This window comes from Canis lupus, chromosome 8 (assembly GCF_003254725.2).
Source record: "Canis lupus dingo isolate Sandy chromosome 8, ASM325472v2, whole genome shotgun sequence".
In the NCBI taxonomy this organism is placed as follows: Eukaryota; Metazoa; Chordata; class Mammalia; order Carnivora; family Canidae; genus Canis; species Canis lupus.
Genome location: NC_064250.1, coordinates 48180405 through 48200477, shown reverse-complemented (window position 1 = coordinate 48200477; position 20073 = coordinate 48180405). Strand labels below are relative to the sequence as shown.

At 56.2% G+C, this 20073-nt stretch overlaps 1 protein-coding gene and 1 long non-coding RNA gene across 17 annotated transcripts in view; one reads left to right on the top strand and one right to left on the bottom strand.

Moving 5' to 3' along the window:
- PGF (placental growth factor) overlaps nt 1-14266 on the top strand; it is a 50809-nt gene extending 36543 nt beyond the window's left edge. For 4 of the 16 annotated variants that reach the window (XM_025443858.3, XM_049113730.1, XM_025443862.3 and 1 more), the window contains 6 exons: nt 3014-3056; nt 7534-7730; nt 8456-8557; nt 10669-10698; nt 10771-10866; nt 13515-14266. In XM_025443858.3, coding sequence (XP_025299643.1) covers nt 3014-3056; nt 7534-7730; nt 8456-8557; nt 10669-10698; nt 10771-10866; nt 13515-13658 — 612 coding nt within the window. In that variant the 3' untranslated portion in view covers nt 13659-14266. The other 12 variants (XM_025443857.3, XM_025443860.3, XM_035720167.2 and 9 more) reach the window with 10 other exon arrangements.
- On the bottom strand, nt 8159-10330 carry LOC112657744 (uncharacterized). Its single transcript, XR_007412718.1, has 5 exons — nt 10156-10330; nt 9785-9871; nt 9083-9200; nt 8893-8968; nt 8159-8293 (listed from the first exon to the last, which is right to left on the bottom strand). It is a non-coding gene; the product is annotated as an uncharacterized LOC112657744 (long non-coding RNA).
- Nucleotides 14267-20073: the final 5807 nt, after the last annotated feature.

The following is a 20073-nucleotide window of genomic DNA, read 5'->3' as shown; positions in this document are numbered from 1 at the left end:
CGCGTAGCTGGTTGATGACTGGCCCCTGGCTCTTGGACCTCCAGGCCTGGCCAGGCAGGGAGGCAGCATCTCTGGCAGGCCTGCGTGGGTGGGCGGGCAGGCAATGGACACAGAGGTCACTGGGGTGAGAGCTGGGGCTACCCTGGCCTCTCCGCTCCTGGCTGGAATGTGAGCGGTAGGGGCTGCCTCCCAGGCCTCCCCCTCTCCCACAGCGCCCCAGGCCCAGGCCAATCTATGACTCCTGTCAGGTTCTTGCAGCCAGTGGGCTGTGCATGAAGGGTGGTGGGGGTGACAAATGCTCAGGGACCACAAGAGGGCACACACAAATAAGATGTACAGTCTCACACGGAAGCCGGTCCAGATATTCACCCACACAGAAAGACACACACACAAGGATGCAGGCAGGCAAACAAACTCACGATCCCACACAAATGCACAGACACACTTGCAAACACACCTGGAGCCACAGCGGACACACACACACACATAATCACACAAGCACAGAGATACTGAGACACCAGACCCACACAAAGCCGCACTTGTACATATATGAAACACACACTCAGACCAGGTAGACTCACAGCACACGTGGACCTCCCCGGTCACACACCGACAAACAGACCCCTGCCGATTTGGACCATTTCCTCCTTTTCCGGGGACCGGGAGGAAATGCTGCACTAGGCCCCTCTCCCAACCACGTGTGACGGCCTGAGAAAACTGCCTGCCACAGAAGGCAGTCGTGCGGGACCCTCAGCCCGGTGCCCACAGCCGGGGTGCCCTGCGGAGTGCCCGGCCAGAGGCCAGCGGTAGGGTGCCCGGGGTGGAGAGGCGGCTCTGCAGTCCCACTTTTGTCTCTGTCGGTTTCCTCGAGACCGCACGGGCACGCACGTGTCTGTGCGCCCTAAACAGGCAGGGGCACTCTGGGAACCTCGGCTTCTCCATCTGCCAAACAGGCTCGGTAACCTCACGCCCCGAGGACGGCGGGGCGGCACAGGTGGCACCGCAAAGGGCCAGGCCGACCTCCGCCCCGCGGGAGCTGGAGCCGCGTCCCCGGGGGCCTCTAGGTCCGGGCCCGCTGCAGTCGCTGGGCTCCCCCACCTGGCCGCCGCCCCGCGCGGGCCTGGAGGGGCGGGAGCGCAGCCGCGGGGCCACGGACGCCCCGCAGGACACCGGGCACCGCGCGGCCCGGGGGGCGGGGGCGGGGCGGGGCGGGGCGGGGCGGCGGCGGCGGCGGCGGCGGCGGCGGGGGCGGGGGCGGTGGGGGCGCCCCTTCCGCGCGCTCGGGCCTCGCCGCCGCCGCCGCAGCCGCCCCGGCGGCCGCTCCCAGGCCTCGTCGGCGGTGGGCGGGGCTGGCCCGCGGCCCCGCCCCACTCACGGCCCTTGAAACCCGGTCGCCAACGGGCCGCGTCCCAGAAGGGAGCTGCTGTCGGAGGGGGAGGCTGCAGCTCCCCTGGCCAGCGGGAGAGGCCCCGGGGTCGCGCCGGGCGCCCGACGGGCTCCACCCGGGGACCCGCCTGCCCCGCACCGCCCCGCCCTGCCGGGCGCTCCGCATCAGGTGCCCCGGCCCCAGCCCTACCTGCGGGCCCCAGGCTCCCGGGGCTTCCAGAGGATGCTCCGGCCACCTGCGGGGACCTCGAGGCAGCAGTGAGGTCCTCTCCTCCTGTGCCAGGGGCTCCCCCAGGGGGCCGAGCATGGTGGTTTCCCCTTGGAACCTCCTGGCTTGGGACGTCTGAGAAGATGCCTGCCATGAGGCTGTTCACTTGCTTCCTGCAGCTCCTGGCCGGGCTGGCACTGCCTGCTATGCCCCCCCAGGTAAGACCTATCCCAACCCCAGCCTGGCCCCCCTGATCTTTCCAGCCCCCAGCGCTCCAGGCAGGGGTTCTGAAATCACAGACCCACTTGGGGGAGCGGCACCTCCATGGATGTCCACACACTTCCCAGGAGCCAGGCTGGACCACGTCTTCTGGGAGGAGACCTCAGGCCCGGCTGTCTCAGACTCCAGCTCCGGGGTCTGTCTTGGCGGGGGCAGGGAAGCCACAGGGAAGGGAGGGAGGTTTCCTGTCTGGCCCCTGGAGCCCTGGTGGCTTTGCTAAAAGCATCTCTCCACTAATCCCAGGCGGGCCCCTGGCCCTGTGGTCAGGGTCGAGGCCCCATGACCAGGCAGGCGCCCCCAGGACCTCTGACCTGGCCTGGTGGAAGGGAAGCCAGCTGAAGAGGCCATTGGTGGGGAGGCTGGGCCCTCCCGCACCAGGCCTCTGGGTGAGCCCAGGGCTCCTGGGTGGGCTGGGGGCAAGACAAGAGGTCCTGCTATGCCCTCTTTCTTGGGTGGGCAGTTGGAGTTCCTGAGTGCAGGGCCTGGGGAAGAGAGCAGGGCCCTTTTCCCAGGAGCCGGGTGAGTCTGGCTGGGAGCCAGCTTGGGCAGTGAAATCCTGACAAAGCCAATGAGATCCCTTCCCTCTGCACTGTCCTGCTGCTCTAGGAGTCTCCAGCTCCAACGGAGGAGCGGGTGGGCTGGGCAGCCCTGCAGCGACAGATGAGCCCCATACCTGCCACTGCTGGTCTGCTGCAGGGCTGGCCTGAGGTATAGCCTTACCGGCAGCACCAGCTCATGGCGCCACCCGCTCCAGCCCCTCAGCTCCCACCAGCTGATCACCTCCCCCGGGCTCTGGCATCTAGCCAATGCGTGCTGCACAGGGCCCAGCAGGCCTGGCCTGGGGCTGGGGAGAAGGGAGACCCCTAAGGTCTGCAAAATCTTTGAGACACGGAAGGCAAAGGGTCTCCAAAATCCTCTAGCCTCCCGCCCTTTCCAAATGAGGAAACTGAGGCCAGAGAGAAGGGTGGGATCCATCCAGGGTCTAGTGAGGTTTTAGTTGCATCCGGAAAGAGTTAGCTCTGAGACAGGGCAGAGTGTGTGGCAAGGAGCTCAGAGCGGCCTCTATGCTCTTGGCAACTTGGCCACAGAGCTCAGAGGCCCAAAGTGGACCCCCTCATCTTTGTCCCTTTCTGTCTGCAGCAATTGGCCTTGTCTGCTGGAAATGGCTCATCAGAGGTGGAAGGTAAGCACACTGGGCTGTGGATGCACATGCTCCCCAAACCTGCTCCTCCCAGTCCTCTGCAGAGGATAAGAAAGGATTGGCATAAAGGATGGGTACAGGCTGATAATGGAGTTCAGGAGCCTGCAAGCTGGCTGACATCCTGGCTGACAAAGTTGGCAGGGCCTGAGAGATCCTTCTTTTGGGACCTAGAGGCCTAATGAAGTGTATTCCTGGGCCAGGGTCACCCAGTGCACAGAGAGTAAGGCTGGGGCCAGTATACCCAGGGTCTGTCCCGTGGGCGTGGAGCCCCTTTCCAATATGATGTCGGGAGGCAGATGGGGTCTTGGAGGGCAATGCAGGCAGTGAGAGAGGTCCGGGAGCTAGTTGCAGTGGCAAGCAGTCAAGAGGATTAGGGAGGGGTGAGGACACCTTCCAGAAGCCCAGCCTTGACAAAGCTGCAGAGATCTGACCAGGCCTTTCCATTGATTACAAACAGACAGAACATGAGTCGTGCCCTCCCTGGCCCCTCCATTCTCCACCCTGGGTTGCATCAAGAGGGAATCTTCAAAGGGTGTGTCATTTGCCAAAGAGACATACGTGCAGAAGGCAGGAGTCCCATGCCAGCCCCCATGCCTCACTCCTCCCTCCCTGCCTCTCTGGGACGTGCAGCAAAGCCACACGCCACTACTGAGGCTTCCTATGGCGCCACGGAGGAGGGAGCGTGTAGGGACGTGCACACGCACACTCGTGATAGTCTCCGAAAGCTGGAAACACCCTCCCTCTGCTGCCCTGCCTGTCTGGTGGCCAGCATCAACTGGGCCAGGCCATGCTTCTGGGCCCCTTGGGCAACTAGTCCTAGGTCCCTCGGGCACTGAGGAGGTGAGGAAGGTAGCAGCCCTTAACTTCACTGACACTCCCTCCCTCTCCACGCTCTGCCCCCTGGGACTAGCACAATATTATGCTCTTGGGATTTGGGGAGGACCCCATCAGCCATCTCCACCCCATAGCCTCTTTGACGGTTTTTAGTGTATTTCAGGCAACAGTTACCAAAGAAGTCTGAGCCTCCCTTTCCTCATCTGTAAAATGGGAACATTAGATTACATGCTATCCAAGGTTCTTTTTCTAAGATTGTGGGATTCTCTGACTCCATGGGGGAGACAGACAAGTATATATCTCCCAGGGACAGGGGTGAGGAAGCTTAGAAGTGTCAGTTCATGAGGGCAGCTCACCTGTCATCCCAATCAGTCAGAGACCCTGTATCATGGCCAAGAGAAGTACCTTGAGTGTTGGACCGCAGTCACCACAATCTGAAAATGCCACCCCCTCTTGCTAACACCAGACAAGAGACAACACGGTCTTTACTTTGCAACCATGGACACTGATCTTTACTATTACTTATTATTCTCCACATTTTACAGAAGAACCTGAGGCTCGGAGAGGCCCTTGGGGGTCTGGTAAAGGCTCACACGTTCCTCAGTATACGTGGCAAAGCCGGTGTGCATAGCACCAGGCCTCCCCGCGGCTCATGGCTGAGCAGGCATGAGCAGGATGTCCCTTTGGCAGGCTGGCTGTGTGCTCTGCCAGTGCCATGGAGGGGACACCTGTCGAATTCAGGCTGGTGCCCAGGGGCCCTGCCCAGCCCTGTGGCCCCTCCCTAGGAGCTTGCTCTCAGGATTAAACGCTTCCCTTCCTCGGTTGCCTCCATCCCGGGGAGTAGGCAGCTGGAGCCCGATGGGAGGCTTGCCCCTGGGGCTGGCAAGAGATTTGCTGAGAGCCGCCTTGAGGCGTCGGCGGCAGCCCCATGGGACTGTCCAGCCCTGGCCAGGTGCCTGACAGAGCCACGGTCTCCAGTTCCTCTTACCTCTGGAGCAGGTCCGGGGCCAGAGGAAGTGCTCTCAGGAGCAGCCGAGCAGAGTTCAGTCTGAGGGGCTTGGCCCCCATCTGGGAGCAGCCCCCACGCTCTGGGAACCAGCCCCTCATGCTGCCCCCTCACATAGCTTCCTCTGTTTTTCCTACATGCCCAGAAAGTGGCCTCCAGGGATCAAATGCCCTCTTTCCTGGTAGCCACCAGGTCAGCTGGGCTCAGCCTACCTCCTTCTTAGCCCTCTACCCCTTCTCTCCACATGATCTGGCCACATGGCCCAGAAAGTGACAGATTTCAGGGCCCTGGAGCCTGGGTCCCGTTGACACCTTCTGCATGGCGTGGTGTGGGATGAGGAAAGGAGATCCTTTCTGCCACCAGACCCAGGCAGCTCTGCTTAACTGGCCGCAGCCTGCCAGCCCAGCTGGGTCGCGGGGCGGGGGGGCGGGGAGGGGGGTGGTCTATGTGGGGAAGGGGCAGGGGGTAAGGAGCCCCTTCTCTGCTGCTAACCCTCCAACGGCTGGTTCCAGAGCAGGAGACTGAGCTTTCTTTTTTTAAAGATTTTATTTATTTATTCATGAAAGACACACACACACACAGAGAGGCAGAGAACACAGGCAGAGGGAGAAGCAGGCCCCATGCGGGACTCCATCCCGGGACATCCTGGGCCGAAGGCAGGCGCTAAACCGCTGAGCCACCCAGGGATCCCGAGACTGAGCTTTCTATGGCACTTTGGCAGCTGGCTGTTCCTCTGCTGTTATTTATGTTGTCCGTGGCAGAGATTAAACATTCAGAGTTATGTAGTGTTCGTGGATTTTAGACTAAACATGTGCTCATGGAGTTAAAATAGGGAGATGCTCCCCTGACCTTGCACTGCACAGGCTCACTTCCCCGGGGCTCTGTGGCTGCTTACAGGGAGAGGGTCTTGTGTCCCACTTGGGTCTGGGGAGGGTATCCCCGTGACCTGGAGAGATAGGATCAGGGGAGGCATAAGATCCCCCACCTGTCCCCAGGCCCAGTCCCTAGAACCCCCAAAGTAGACAGGGTGGATGGAGCAGCAGACACTCAGATAAGCACAGTTTATTGCCTCTGTGGCTGCCTTGGCCAACTCCACGTGGACATACTGCCTCTTGGGTATTTTCCACCAGCTTGCAGGCCTTTCCCAAGGGCCTCTGCTAGGGCTGAAGTTTATTTTTCCTCTGAGATTACCCTGAGACTAGGCCTTGCAGGCTCAGTGGAATGGACTTTGGCCCCTTCTGCCTCCTAGGAAAGACCATGGGAAGAATTGAGGGGCTGCCAGGAGAGGCCACTGCTGTGGGGCAGACGCTGCAGGGTCCAGCTGGCCTGCCTGTCCTCCCCCACCAGCTGAGGACAACCATCAGGTGTAGGGCAGGATGACCCAGAGTTGGAGATGTTTCTCTGCCCACGGTCTCAAGGCTGGGCTGGGTTGCATGCACAGAATCTCAGACCGTCTGTCAGAGCCCAGAGACACCTTAGCAACCATCTATTCCCAGCCTTCTTGTTTTCCCTCGGCTGAGGAAACTGATATACCCAAAAAGGTTAAGTGACCTCCCCAAGGTCACACAGCCAGGATGGGGCCAGGACCAGAAGCCCAGGTTGCCTAGCTCTAACTACTCACTTCCTATGAGCCTCTGTTGGGGACCAGGACCCAGGCCTTCTCCTGAAGGAACAGCATCTTTTGAGAGATTCTGGATCAATCCGCACAAGATCCTAGTCATGACCACACCAGGACCTGGAGGGATGTCCCTATCAGGGATGTCCCTGATAATCCTCAGTGAGCTAGCATCTAAATCAGTCAGTAATTACTTTGCCTGTGTTTACCAGGTTCTTGGGTCTCTGTCCTCACATAGCCTCGACTTGGTTATAAAGGAGATAAGAGCCACTAGTGGCCAAGATAGGGCAAGCCCTAGAGTCCAAATTCTGCTTGAAGGAGGAACATTTGTTCATACTGGAGAAGTCAGAGAAGGCCTCAGAGAGGAGGTGGGGTGGTGGGCTTTATTTGGTTAGAAACAGGAAGGGGACAAGGAGCAGATCCCAAAGGTGGGAGTTGTGGCCATGCCGCTGGGCCTGCTGTGAGGGCCCGTCCTACTGATAGGGAGAGTGGGTTTGGAGTACATCGCTGGCCACGGCCTTGGCTGCCAGGTAGAGGAGCTAGCCCGGAGCGGGGCAGGAAATAAGGACTCGGGGGAGGCTAACCCTCCCTGTGGGACTCTGCAAGTCAATCGTGCAGAACTGACTGTTTTCTGCAAATTCCCCACGATTGAGGAAGCACTTGATCAGGCCTGAGAAAGACCTAGAGAGCCTGAGGAGCTGCCAAGACGCTCTCCTCAGAGCTCCACAGGCACCAAGGCGGGATGTGGGCATCTGCGGAGAGCCTGGACACTGAGAAACCCCATTCCACCAGGATCTCTGTGTGGCAGATGAGCGGTGGGGCCAGCATGGGGAGGCATCATGTCAGGAGTTCAGAGCATGGGGAGCTCACTGGCTAGGAGCTTCCCGGAGGAGGGAGCAGGGGTGCTGAAGCTGGAAGGGCCCACAGGCCCTGGGGAGCAGGGACTGGGGCTTAGAGGAGCAGACTCCTCCTGGCCTGACCCAGCTGTCTGCACCCCCTCGTAGTGGTGTCCTTCCAGCAAGTGTGGGGACGCAGCTACTGCCGGGCACTGGAGAAGCTGGTGGACGTCTTGTCGGAGTACCCGGATGAGGTGGAGCACATGTTCAACCCATCCTGCGTCTCCCTGCTGCGCTGTAGTGGCTGCTGCGGAGACGAAAACCTGCACTGTATGCCGGTGGAGACGGCCAATGTCACCATGCAGGTGGGTGCGCAGGAGGGAAGGGGGTCACGGGACTCCAGCTAACTCCCAGGCCCAGGCTCTCCCCGCCTTGGTGCGGTGCTCCCCCTGCACAAACCCCCTCCCCACATACCTGGGCCAGCTTGGCACCCACTCCCTTCCTCCATTACCACCTTCCTCCCTTAGGAGCTTTCTTGGGCTCTAGCTTGGTCCTACCCCAAGACCCAGGGATGTCCGGCTGAGCTTGGAAAAGAAATCTGTCCAGATTCAAGAAGCTCCTGTGTATACCAGGAGCACTTGGCACCCTGAGCTCTGCACTCATGTAAACACACACACACACACACACACACACACACACACACAGTGGTTTACTGAGCACTTGCCAGGAAGGCCTAGCTCTGTGAGAAGCACCTTATAAATGTTACTTCTCTTACCCCAACATTCAGTCCCACAAGGCACAGAGGAAGAACCTGAGGTTCAGAGGTGTCATTTCACTTGCTCAGCGGGTAGAGGAACCAAGATCGCACAGAGGTCTCTCTGACTCCAGAGCAGGGCCCCCCTCCTGCACTATTGCTGTGCTGGCGGCTCTGGGTGAGGAGGGACACACAGGCGCCAGGCCTGTTTGCCCCCCACTCAGAGCAGAATGAGAGAACGTCATCCAAAGGCTGGTGGGAGACAAGGAGTCTGGTCCTCCCCGCAAGGAGAGGGTGGAGAGAATACTGGAAACCCATGGCCGTCCCCCAATCCAGGCATCCAACCCTTCTCTCCCCGAAGCTCCTGATGATCCATTCTACGGGCCGGCCCTCCTACGTGGAGCTGACCTTCTCTCAGCACATCCGCTGTCAGTGCAGGTAGGTTCCCCAGGGAGGGGCAGGGAGGAGCCCTTCGTCCCTGGCAGCCTCAGCCCACTGGCTGCCTGTCCCTCCAGCACTCTTCCTGGCTGAAGGAGACCAAGGAAGCCGGGGACCATGGCAGCAGCCTTTTATCCACCACACTGGCCAGTTTGGCCAGAGGGGAGGTGGTCCCATCAGCTGCCCAAGAAGCCAGAGGGGCAGAGGAAGCCTGGATTCCTTCCTAACCTTGCCGGGGCCGGGGACACACTCTCCCCCTTTCCGAGTTGGGAAGGAGCTGCCGCAGCCCCAGAACTGGTGTGGATGGGGGCGGGGCGGGAGGGGGCATTTCTCACCTGGACTTTGTTCTGGGCCAAGCTGGTTCCTCAGAGAAGGGGACACCAGACTGAGGGGCATGGAGAGGGATGAGGTCTGGCAGGAGAAAAGAGGCAGAAGGCAGGAGTCGGTGGGCTTTCTTTAAAGTCACGCCTCTACCTGGCAGAGATGCTTGCTACCTTCGCCCAGGGCACCCTGAACATTAGTTACCAGGGGCAGCAGGCTTGGCACTTTAGCCAGGCTCAGGGAGGAGAGGGATGGGCTGGAACCTGGTCCTCTCCTGAGACCGCTGGGCTGTGGATGGAGGCAGCCGGTCCTGAGCCCTGTCCTGGGGTCAGAAGACAGGGAGAGGATCACCATGTATTGTGTACACCTCTCCTGTGCCTAGCCCCACACTAGGCCCTGGAATGTTTTCCCATTTATTCAGCAAACATCTATTGATTGCCTACTGTATGCCAGGCACCATCCTAGATGCTTGGGATACAGTGGTGAGCAAGACAGACAGGGTCCCTCCTCTCATAACAACCCTAGGAGGTAGGTACTATTGTCCCCATCTTACAGATGAAGATACTGAGGCTTTTACAGTTACATCGTTTGCCACAGCTAGTGAGTGAACCCCAGCCTGTCTAACGCCCCTAATGCTACCTCTCCTGGCTGTAAGCACATTCTTCAGGAGCCCCAGTATTGTCTTGGGCTTGCCCTGGACACCTGTCTGGGGCTCCTCCTGTCCGGGGCCCTGGCCACCCCTTTTGGATGTGAGCCCAGGCTCTAGGCCCTCTTCCCTGTACCTCTGTTAGAGGCCCTGCTTTGATCCATTTCCTCCCTTCCGTCCTGGCCAGGGCTTAGCCTGACCTGCAACAACAGGTCAGGGGTGAGCCCTCCTGGGCACAGGGCCACATGCTGGCCTCTCACCTTCTATGTCACCTTTGCCCCTCACAGCCACTCTTTTGGGGCAGGCAGACTGGGGAGACTGAGGTTCCAAGAGTGTCTCTTCCTGGCCTGAGATGGCAGAGACATGACCAGGCAGTCCAAGAGGCCCAAGCAGTGCCCGGCGCTGGCTCCCAGGGGAGATAGCCAGCCTGGGGCAGCATATTCCCTGGTGCCAAAGCTGACTCTTACCGCACTGCCCATGCCCCCACCCCTGTTCCCAGGGGAGACTGAGGCCCTGTCCCCTTTCAGCGGGCTGGGCAACAGGGACACCTTTCTTCTCACTTCTGGGCCACCCGCCACAGCCCCGGAGGCTGAGCCAGGATATGCCTGGTGACTGTGGGGCTTGTGCTCACCTCCCTTCCCTCCGCCCCCTCACGGACTCCCCCTACTATTGCCTGCAGCCGCAAAAGTCCCCAGGGTGGGGGTGATTGTAGTGCCCTGCTGGGCAGCCTTCGCTGGGGGCAACCATCCCCCGGTCCAGGGCCTTGCCCTTCGTTCACTGTCCTCGCAGAAACTCCCAGAATGCACTCTGAGAGGAAGGGCAGGTACAAGGGAAGGAAGTGAACAGAGAAAGTCAGTAGAGAACAACTCACAAGTCCACAGACTTGATGCCAAGAGGCTAGGCGGTGCATCGGGGTGTGGAAAGGGGCCCCTAGAGGAGATTCCTCTCTCTCTCGGTGGGGTCACAAGAGCCTACAGTGGAAGCTGAAGCCCAGGCCATTCCTCCCTCCCTGGCTCCACCCTGCCCCCTGGTGGTGTCAGCACTAACTGCAGGACCGGGGCTCTGGAGGTCTAGAGATGTGGGGGTGGTGGGGAGCCCCACAGGCTGGTTTCCTGACTCTCCCCTGGTCTCTCTGTTTTCCCAGGCCTCCGTTGGAGGATATGAAGCTAGAAAGGTAAGTAGCCTGGCTGGGGCTCCGGGCTATTTTCGGGCCTGCCAGCCCTTGTCCTAGCATGGGGCCCCCCAGCCACTTTGTCTTGACGCTTTTGGCTTATTGCAGGAGGAGACCCAAGGGCAGGGGGAAGAGGAAGAGAGAGAAGCAGAGACCCACAGACTGCCACCTGTGAGTGTGCGGAAGGGGGGACCAGGGATGGCAAGGAGCCTGGGCCAGAGGGGAGCCCCTGCCCTGCCAGCAGGGATCAGTGGTCGGGAAGGGGAGAAACCAGGCCCAGGGCAGTCTTGGGGCAGAATAGGGAGCAAGCGTCTCCTAGAGAATCTAGGGCCCAGGAAGCATCAGGGGACCTTGGTTCTTAAGTGAGCTGAGACCTGAGTCTCTGCATGGCCTTGAGAAAGTCATGTCACCTCTCTGAGCCTCGTTTCCCTCTATGTGTAGAAGGAGGAAAGCATTGAGCCATTGTCCAGACACCTGCCAAGCACTTACTGTGCGCCAGGTATCTCAGTGAACAAACCAACACCATTCTTGCTCTTACAGTGCTTACGTTCTAGTGATGCAAAGTCCAACAGCTGAAAATGTATCCAGGGCTACTTCCTGGTGGCCCTGGGGAGGTACAGGGCCACCCCCCACTGGCTCCTAGGCTGGTATTTTTGCTACCCTCCCCCCAACGCAGGGGACCTTGAGGGTCCACTAGCTTCCTCTCTGCCTCTCAATGTCATCTTGGCTTCACACCTGCAGGTTGGGGCTCCCGCCCGCGTGTGACTGGGAGAGGGTGAGAGAGGGGAAAACCCAAATCTGTAAGAGTAAATAGTGAAGCTGTTTCACACGCACAGAAATTCAGTCGCACGAGGGCTCTCCTGTAGAGCCCATCTCTTGCCACTGCCAGACTCCAGGAGATCGTCTCCTACCCATGTCCCACCCCATGAGCCCTCCCCTCCATGAACAGAGACTTCCACCGTATTCCATGAAGGCAGGGATTCCGGGTATGTTGGCACCCCGAATGTGAGTGGCCCTCATCTCTCCCTTGGCCCCAGACATGGACTTGAAGGAGGAGCCTATGTGGGGCTCCCCCAACCCCTGCCAGGCGGCCTCAGATACAAAGTGTCTCGTTGCTCCATCTGCCAGGACAGTGGTCCCCAAGACCTCTCATTTGGGAATCTTGTGAAAGAATTTGAAAAACTCCCATGCTCCTGTTCTTATTTTTAAGTTGACATTGAACTTTTTCATCAAAATTATAAATCATTGCAAAGGGTATCATTTCTGGTATGTTATAAATGTTAATATTTTAGTAGGGTCTTTATATGTCCTTCAGGTTACCCTACAGGATAAGCCATTCCAATACTCACCATCATTCACTTTTAAAAAGCAGTGTGAATGCTCTGCTCTAGTGGTTGCATATTTACCTTGCTTCTTTTCCCCTTGACCTTGTATTTCCCTTCTACTTCCCCCACAGAGTTTCAGCCTAACTTAATATGGTCGAATGTTCAAAAGTCCATGATGTATCACCTTGTCGTATTTATCTGTCATGACAATGGTATATAAATTTGAATTATTTTCAATTTTCCCGTGAACAGAAAACAATAAATTAAGTTCTCCCCTGGAATAAATTATCACAATAATTATTAGTAGTACCAATTGATCAAAACAGCACAAATACATCATGTTTTAATAAATGCAAAACATAAAAGTATAATCAATCTTACCAGAAGTGCATCTCAATAAGATGGAGGTGGCTACCTCTTTTTAATTAGTTAATGAATCCATTAATGAATGTTTCCTCCTGCCAGCCTGAGACAGGATTCAGCATTAATTCCATTCTCATTTTTTAATAGATGGAAAGGTTGAGCAACCGTGCTCCCATAAATAAGCAAATGGGACGAGATGTCACACAGTCAGTTGAACTCCTTCCAAATTCTTTGCCAAAAGCCCCAAGGTGATCTGCTTACAAAAATCACTCCTCTTGACATATTAGCTGACAGTTCAGTTCAGTTGTTCTTTGGTTTGGTTGAAAGCAAAGATTGGGAAACCACTTGACTTGCAAGAGCCATAGCGGCTGTCCTAGTCGTGGGTCCTATCTCCTTTCTCAACACCTAGAGCAATATCTCAAGTTGTCCTTTTGTTCACTGTCCCCACCCCTGGAGTCTCACCCTGGGGCTAAGTGCTGACCTGGATTAGGAAGGGACAAGATGCTTCTTTCCTTCCCAAAGGGAACAGGGCAGTTGTGGGCAGGGCGGTAGGAAAGCAGACCTCAGGTACTTTCTCACGTGGACAGTTTTCAGGCAGAGGAAATGTGGAGGCTGAAAACGGATTCTCTTAATGCCTTCAGTGCTCACATACCCCTCGGACAATCTCCGTGCACATCTAGGGTTGCCTCTACCCCCGGGAGGAGACTGCCGTCCCAGAGTAACCAGAGGCGGCATTGCGTGGAGCCAGACCGGGTTCCGAGTTGGCTCCCTAACACGATCTGTGTGTCCTCGGGCAAGTTTCTTACCATCTCTGAGCCTTAGGTTGTTTTTGGGCTTTTTGTTTTTGTCTTCGAAAGGGAAGTGATAAAAGGGTCTTCCTCATAGAACTGTTGTCAAAGGGCCTGAAAAAGTGCTTAGCACAGGGCTGGGCACCCGGGTAAGCGCTTGGTGGAGGGGAACGCCTAGCTCCTCGGCCTGGGTGCAAGCAGAGACCCAGGAATGCCACAGTCTCCCTGTGCTCCCTGTGCTCCAAGCTTCCAAGCTTTCCCTCCAGGTTGGGCCCCTCTCCCATAGGAGGGACCCCACCCTCACGGGGTGCTGACACCCCTTTCTGTGTTTGGTCTCTGGCAGGTGCGGCCATACTGTTCCCCAGAGGTAACCGGCCCCTCAGAGGAGAGACGCCTCGCCCCGGCTCCTGTATTTATTACGGCCACACTCAGTTACCTCCCTGCTGACACCTGCCCTCTATTTATTAGCCAATTGTATCCCTGCTGAATGACTTGCTCCCTCCAAGGTGAGGGGCAGGGAGGGATAGGACCCTCAGGAATTCAGTGCCTTAAACAGAACGTGAGAGAAAGAAAGGAGGCAGCCGCAGACCCACGTGTGCATCAGCTGGAGAAGAAGCAAGATCTGTGGCTTTGAGAGGGGCAAACCAGGCCCCAGCGGGCTTCCCGGGAGCGGCCGCCTGTGCCTGAGCCTCGGACTCCCCGTGGACCAGCAGCCCTGGTTTTCGGGGCTCCGGGCCAACAACGTGGGGGTGGACGGGCGCAGGCTGGGTGGGAAGGCAGGCAGCAGACAGAGGAGTCCTGCTGCTTCCTCCACCTGGCAGCAGCCCGGCGCCCTGGAGATCCGAAAGTGGGGCTCTGGAGACTGGTGGCTGCCTGGGGGGCTCGGCCACTCCTGGTCCCCTCGGGCTCTCCTCACATCTTGCCGCCGCTGCTCATGCTGGGACATTGTGCTTTATGGTCAAGGCATCACCACCTGCCCCTCTCAGGGACACAGGCGAAGAGGGAGCCCCAGCCGGGATGTGCCTCCAGCCGCCCCTGAGCGGCTTTCTGACTGCCAAGCCAGATTCTCTTGAATAAAGTATTCTAGTCTGGAAACAGCTTTTCTAGGGGAGTGTGTCTGCGGAGCAGTGGGCAGCCACAGTGGGAGGTGGAAGCAGGACAGAGGAAGGGGTGATGGGCTCAGGGGTTCGCTCCTGCAGGACTCTGGGGTACCTTTCCAGCTGCTTCACGCAAAAGCTTGGGGTCCTTCCATTGTGAGGGGCTCCCAAGATGTAATCTTGGTCTCAAAGTTCAGCCACCCTGAACACCCTCAAATTCAAGAGCACACTCCTCTTCCCCTTCCCCCAGGGCCACCTGACACTCACTCCGGTGCCTGGCCCCCAGGCTCCTGAGTGAAGGGGGGCTCCCTGGCTTCTCCCGGCCCTTGGAGGAGGTGTCCCAGCTGCAGCATCCCCAGCCTGCTCTGGCTGCTGGATGTGGGGATCTGTAGATGCCCTATTTCTTTTTACCTCCCATCTTCGTCTGTCTGTCTTCTGAACACCTTGGCATGAGATAAGAAAATAATTTTTTTTTCTTTTTTCAGTCCAAACCTTAGAGTGTCAGATTCCCACCTGCCTGTGACCTGCAAGGCGCACGTGTGTTCATGTTGTATGTGCTGTGGGAGGGGGGAGTCCCCATTTCTGTCATCTGTGGCTACTCAGGACAAACCCACAGGGGCTCAGGGGCAGGGGCTGACCTCAGGCTCTTGAGGGAAGCCCTGGATGGTCCAGCACCTGGGGCGGGGCGGGGTGGGGTGCGGTGCCAGCTGCCCTTGACAATCTGTTCACTGAAGCTTGGGCCCCCTGGGGAACACTCTGGTCAGAATGTGATTCTGGTATGGTCACAGAGGAGATGTGGGCTGGCGTTGGGGGGCAGACTTTGCAGGAGAAATGCACTTCTCTCCTACTTCTCCACGTCAGGGCTGCAGCCATCCTGGGCCACTGCTTTTGATAGACGGAAAGCTGAGAAGAGCACCCCTTCCCCTTGGTCAGGCCTCTGGCTCAGCTCCAGGGACCCCAGCCCAGCCCCTGGAGCAGGTCCAAGGGCCTCAGCCTCACAGGGTTGCTCTCCTGGAGTCCAGCCTCCCCATCCAGACCAGTGACCCCTGCAGAGAGCCAGAGACCAGAGGACCTCCTGGGGGCCAGAAATGAAAAATTGCAGCTAGTAAAGAAATTAATATTAGTGCTGTAATTAATATTGTTGTTTGTTAGTTTGTGATGTTCTGCATCCAAAGCTGGGAGGCTCACAGCAGGAAGGGGTAGGAAGGGAACTTACTGGTCCACTTGACCATATTAGGTGTCTTTTAGGTCTTAGAAGGCCCTCTTCATTTGCTCATTTGCTCATTGCTCAAACATAGGTTTGTGGAGCACCACCTGTGTACCCGACACTGTCCCAGGCGCCAAGGATTCCATGAGGAATAAAACATGCAAGGACCTGCTCTCACATATCTTTTTTTTTTTTTTAAGATTTTATTTATTTATTCATGATAGTCACAGAGAGAGAGAGGCAGAGACACAGGCAGAGGGAGAAGCAGGCTCCATGCACCGGGAGCCCGACGTGGGATTCGATCCCGGGTCTCCAGGATCGCGCCCTGGGCCAAAGGCAGGCGCCAAACCGCTGCGCCACCCAGGGATCCCTGCTCTCACATATCTTATACTTGAGTAGAGAGACAGACTCTGACCGTATGTTGTGGGATAGCGGGTGGACTTTTCTGTTGCTCAGATTGATGACTGCACTCAGGACTCAGGAAAAGGGTGTTGAGTGTCTCACACTCTAAAACAGAGAGAAATAATTGGGGGCTGGACACATGTGCCCACAGGATCCATTGTGAGACAGCTGGTGTTTGCCAGCCCCAGACACCACCCAGCACCCCCTTCCTCAGTCTTCAGAAGCAGAGACCAGGGAGAGGTGGGGAGGCGAGGTTAGCGGAGGCCCGGGTGGCTTGGCCCCTTCCCATCCTCTCCCTGGGGCTGGCCTCGCTGTGCATTTAGCCCGTGTGCCAGCTGGATGGTGGCTGGCGTGAATGGAGAACTGAAGCGTGACAGGCCAGAGGGAGGGGCATCCAGCAGGACTTTCCCATGGGTCAGGGGACATGCTGGAAGGTGAGTGGCCCTGAGCTGCCCTCCTGTTCTCCTGAGAGGAAAACGTGCAGGTGAGGAGACCCCACAGGCAGTGGGCTGCGGGTGGAGAGTGGGGGCAATTGCTGGGTGGGGGCTGTGAGATACAGAGCTGGAAGGGGAGCACATCAGGGAACAGTGCTGTGGGGTGCCCTGCAGGGTGCCCACAAGAGAGTTGGCCTCCACATGCCCAACATGCCAGCTGCGTTCACAGCCAGAGAAGACATGGCTGCAGCTAAGTAGTCCTTGTCCCCAGTCACTCCTTCCTGACCTTGTGTGAAAGCACAGAAGGGAGTTGTAGAGAGGGCAAGGCAGGGTACACAGAGAGACTGTGCCTTCCCTGCTCCCTTGGGCCCAATCCAGGCCCTGCCTGGGGGAGGAGAGGGGTTGGCCTTAAATGGGACAGAGCAGCCCAGGTCGGGCTGGACCTATCATAAGTTAAAGTGACAGGAACATTAGATGATCTTCCCAAAATGCTATTAAGAGACAGGAAAAGGGGGCGCCTGGGTGGCTCAGTCAGTTAAGCTCAGGTCATGATCCTGGGGTCCTGGGATGGAGCGCTGCATTGGGCTCCCTGCTCTGTGGGGAGTCTGCTTCTCCCTCTACCTCCCCCTGCTCATGCTCTCTCTCCTTCTCACTCACTCTCTCTCTCTAAGTAAATAAAATCTTTAATAAGTAAATAAACAAACAAAATCTTTAAAAGAGAGAGAGAGAGATGCCTGGGTGGCTCCCAGTCAGTTAAGCATCTGCATTCGGCTCAGGTCATGACCCTGGGGTCCTGGGATCGAGTCCCACTTTAGGCTCTCCACAGGAAGTCTGCTTCTCCCTCTCCCTGTGTCTCTGCCCTGTTCTGTGTGTCTCTCATAAATAAATAAAGAAAATCTTTTAAAAACAAAAAGAGACAGGAAAGGAAAAATCAACAGAGTTCATCTAGACACAATGATGAGAGAGAAAAAAAACTAGCTTGTTTTATACTCACTGTTTGCTCAATAAGCAAGTTACACGTATAGACAAAGAAATTACTAAGAAAATGTCTTCTTGCCAACATGCGGTTCTGGCATATTCGAGATGGCCTTGAATTCTTTGACATCGCCCTCCTCAAGAGATGAGGTCTCTGGCAGCCCGGGTGGCTCAGCAATTTAGCGCCGCCTTCAGCCCAGGGTGTGATCCTGGAGTCCCGCGATCAAGTCCCGCATCAGGCTCCCTGCATGGAGTCTGCTTCTCCCTCTGCCTGTGTCTCTGCCTCTCTCTCTCTCTGTGTCTCTCATGAATAAATAAATAAAGTCTTTTAAATAAAAAGAAAGAGAGATGAGGTCTCTGTTCCCTTCCTTTGTTTTTTTTTTTTTTTTTTTTTTTTTTTTTTTTTTTTTTTTTTTTTTTTTTTTGTTCTTTTTTTGTTCTTTTTTTTGTTCTGTTCCCTTCCTTTGAATCTGAGTTGACTTGGGTCTTCTCCCTTAGGTGGAAGAGACCCAAATGGTTCCTTCTGAGTGGCCTGGCAGCTTCTGTGCTGGTCTCTTGGAAGACTGGGCTGCCATGCGAGGAGGCCAGTTATTGTGAGGCTGCCACGCTGGAAGGAAGCCCAAGCAGCCCAATAAAGATGGAGAGAGAGAGTGCGCTTGTAAGCAAGAGGAGTGAGCTCAGCCAACCTCGGGCTGTTCTAGCTCCCAGCCATTAGAGTCACCTCAGCTGAGGCCCCAGGGAACAGAGATGAACTGTACCCACTGTGCCCTGTTTGATTTCCTGGCCCACAGAATTATGAGATACATTAATAATAAGTTGTTGGGGCCAGCTTGTCATGCAGCAATAGGAGCTGAATCGAATATGAAAAAAATAAGAAAAGATGATGAGGTTGTGTTTAGGGGAAGGTACTCTAGACCAGGAGGCCATGGAGGGCCGCTGTGAAGGTGACATTTATGGTGAAGATCGAAGGGCAGGGGGCGGTTGGTCATGCGAGGATCACGAGTAAGAGTACTCAACCAGAGGACACAGAGGTGCAAAGGCTTGGAAGGAATTCCAGGCCGGTGGGAGTGTGATGAGCAATGGAAGAAGGGCACAACAAGATAGGATGTAGAGGAGACAGGGCCAGGTCATGGGGTCATGAAGGGCTTTATAAGATAGGGTGAGGAGCTGGAATACTGTTATAATATGGAGGGAAACCATTGGGAGTGCAGGGGAGTGAAGTGATATTAGGTATGTTTTGGTAAGATCCCTCTGCCTCCCGTGTGGAGAAGGGACTCTAGGGACACCAGACTAGAGGTACAAGTGGCCCTCTTAGAAGGCTCTGGCAAACCCAGGCAACCGGTTACAAGCTTGTTCCAGGAAATACTGGGAAGCAGAGAAGTAGAGTTTGGTCTTAATTATACATGGGAGCTGGTTGTGCTGATCATGCCTTCATTCATGAGCATTCTTTGAGGCAACTAGGAGCAGGCCTTTTGTAGTAGATACACGTGTGAGGGGAAAACTAGATTTCCCCATGAAAGTCTTCCCAGCTTCTGGCTTAATAAAGAAAAATCCCCTTCTGCGAGACAGGAGGTTAAGGAGAGAGGTCTTAGCTGGAGAGGCTAAGTTAATCTACCTTAGAACTAAGAGAATTAATGGAAGGGCTAGATCTAGAGAAAGAGCCTGGGGTTTTGTTGCAGAGCTCTTGACAGCTTCTGGTAACTTGGGAAGTGAAGGAAGGGTTTGGGGGAGTGTTCCTCACGTTCTTTGAGAGATGCTCACTCAGAGAGACACCAGGCAGAGACCAAACCCAGTGGAATACTGGATGACCTGGGTTACACAGAGAGAGGTAAGACCCTGTTTCTGATCTTAAAAATTGGTCAAAGGAATCAGGTATGTGCAGGTGAATATAATAGAAGGAAAGAAAGTCATGTAGCTTAAGCAAATACAGATAAAATGCTACTAAAGAAATCTGAGATATTGGGGATAAGTGGCACACGGGGAAAACCAGGGTGGGCTTTGCCAAGTTGGTGGCGGGAGCTATGACTTGAAAGGCAAGATTGAATGTGGGGAGATGAGCCATCTCATCTGGGGATGCTTGGGTGGCTCAGTGGTTGAGCATCTGCCTTCAGCTCAGGGCGTGATCCTGGAGTCCTGGGATCCAGTCCCACATCGGGCTCCCTTGAGGAGCCTGCTTCTCCTCTGCCTCTCTCTCTCTCTCTCTCTCTCTCTCTTTCTCTCATGAATACATAAATAAAAATATTTTTTAAAACCCCCAAAACCCCCACATGACCTGTCTAGTGGGAGGCAACCCATTCACAAAGAACCCAGAGGTGGAGAACCCATGGTGCTTTGGGATTTTCAAGTGGTTCATTGTGGCTGATGCTGAAAGTGTGTGAAGCAGAGGCGTGATGGATAAGGCCAGAAGGTAGCCCGGGCCCTGGATGCTGTCCTAGGGAGTCAGGGCCTTGCTAGGCAGTGGGAAGCACTGATCTGTTTCAAGCAGGAGAGTGACACGATTTCACAATTCAAGGCAGAAAGAAAATTTACAAATAATCTATTTCCACCTCCTCTTTTTACAAATGAAGAAGCTGAGGCCCAGGCTTGTCCAAAGCCGTGAAAGTTAAGTGAGCCAGAATTTTAAGAATTTATCAGGGGAGAGGAAAAGGGGAGGAGAAGTGTGTCTACTCCAAGCCTGAGAAGCGGGCCAGACATCTGCGAGGTGGGTCGGCCGGGTCGACGGGATGGGCCCCTCCACAGACTCTGGTGGGAAATCCAGGCTCCAGACAGGGCAGTGACAGGACAGAG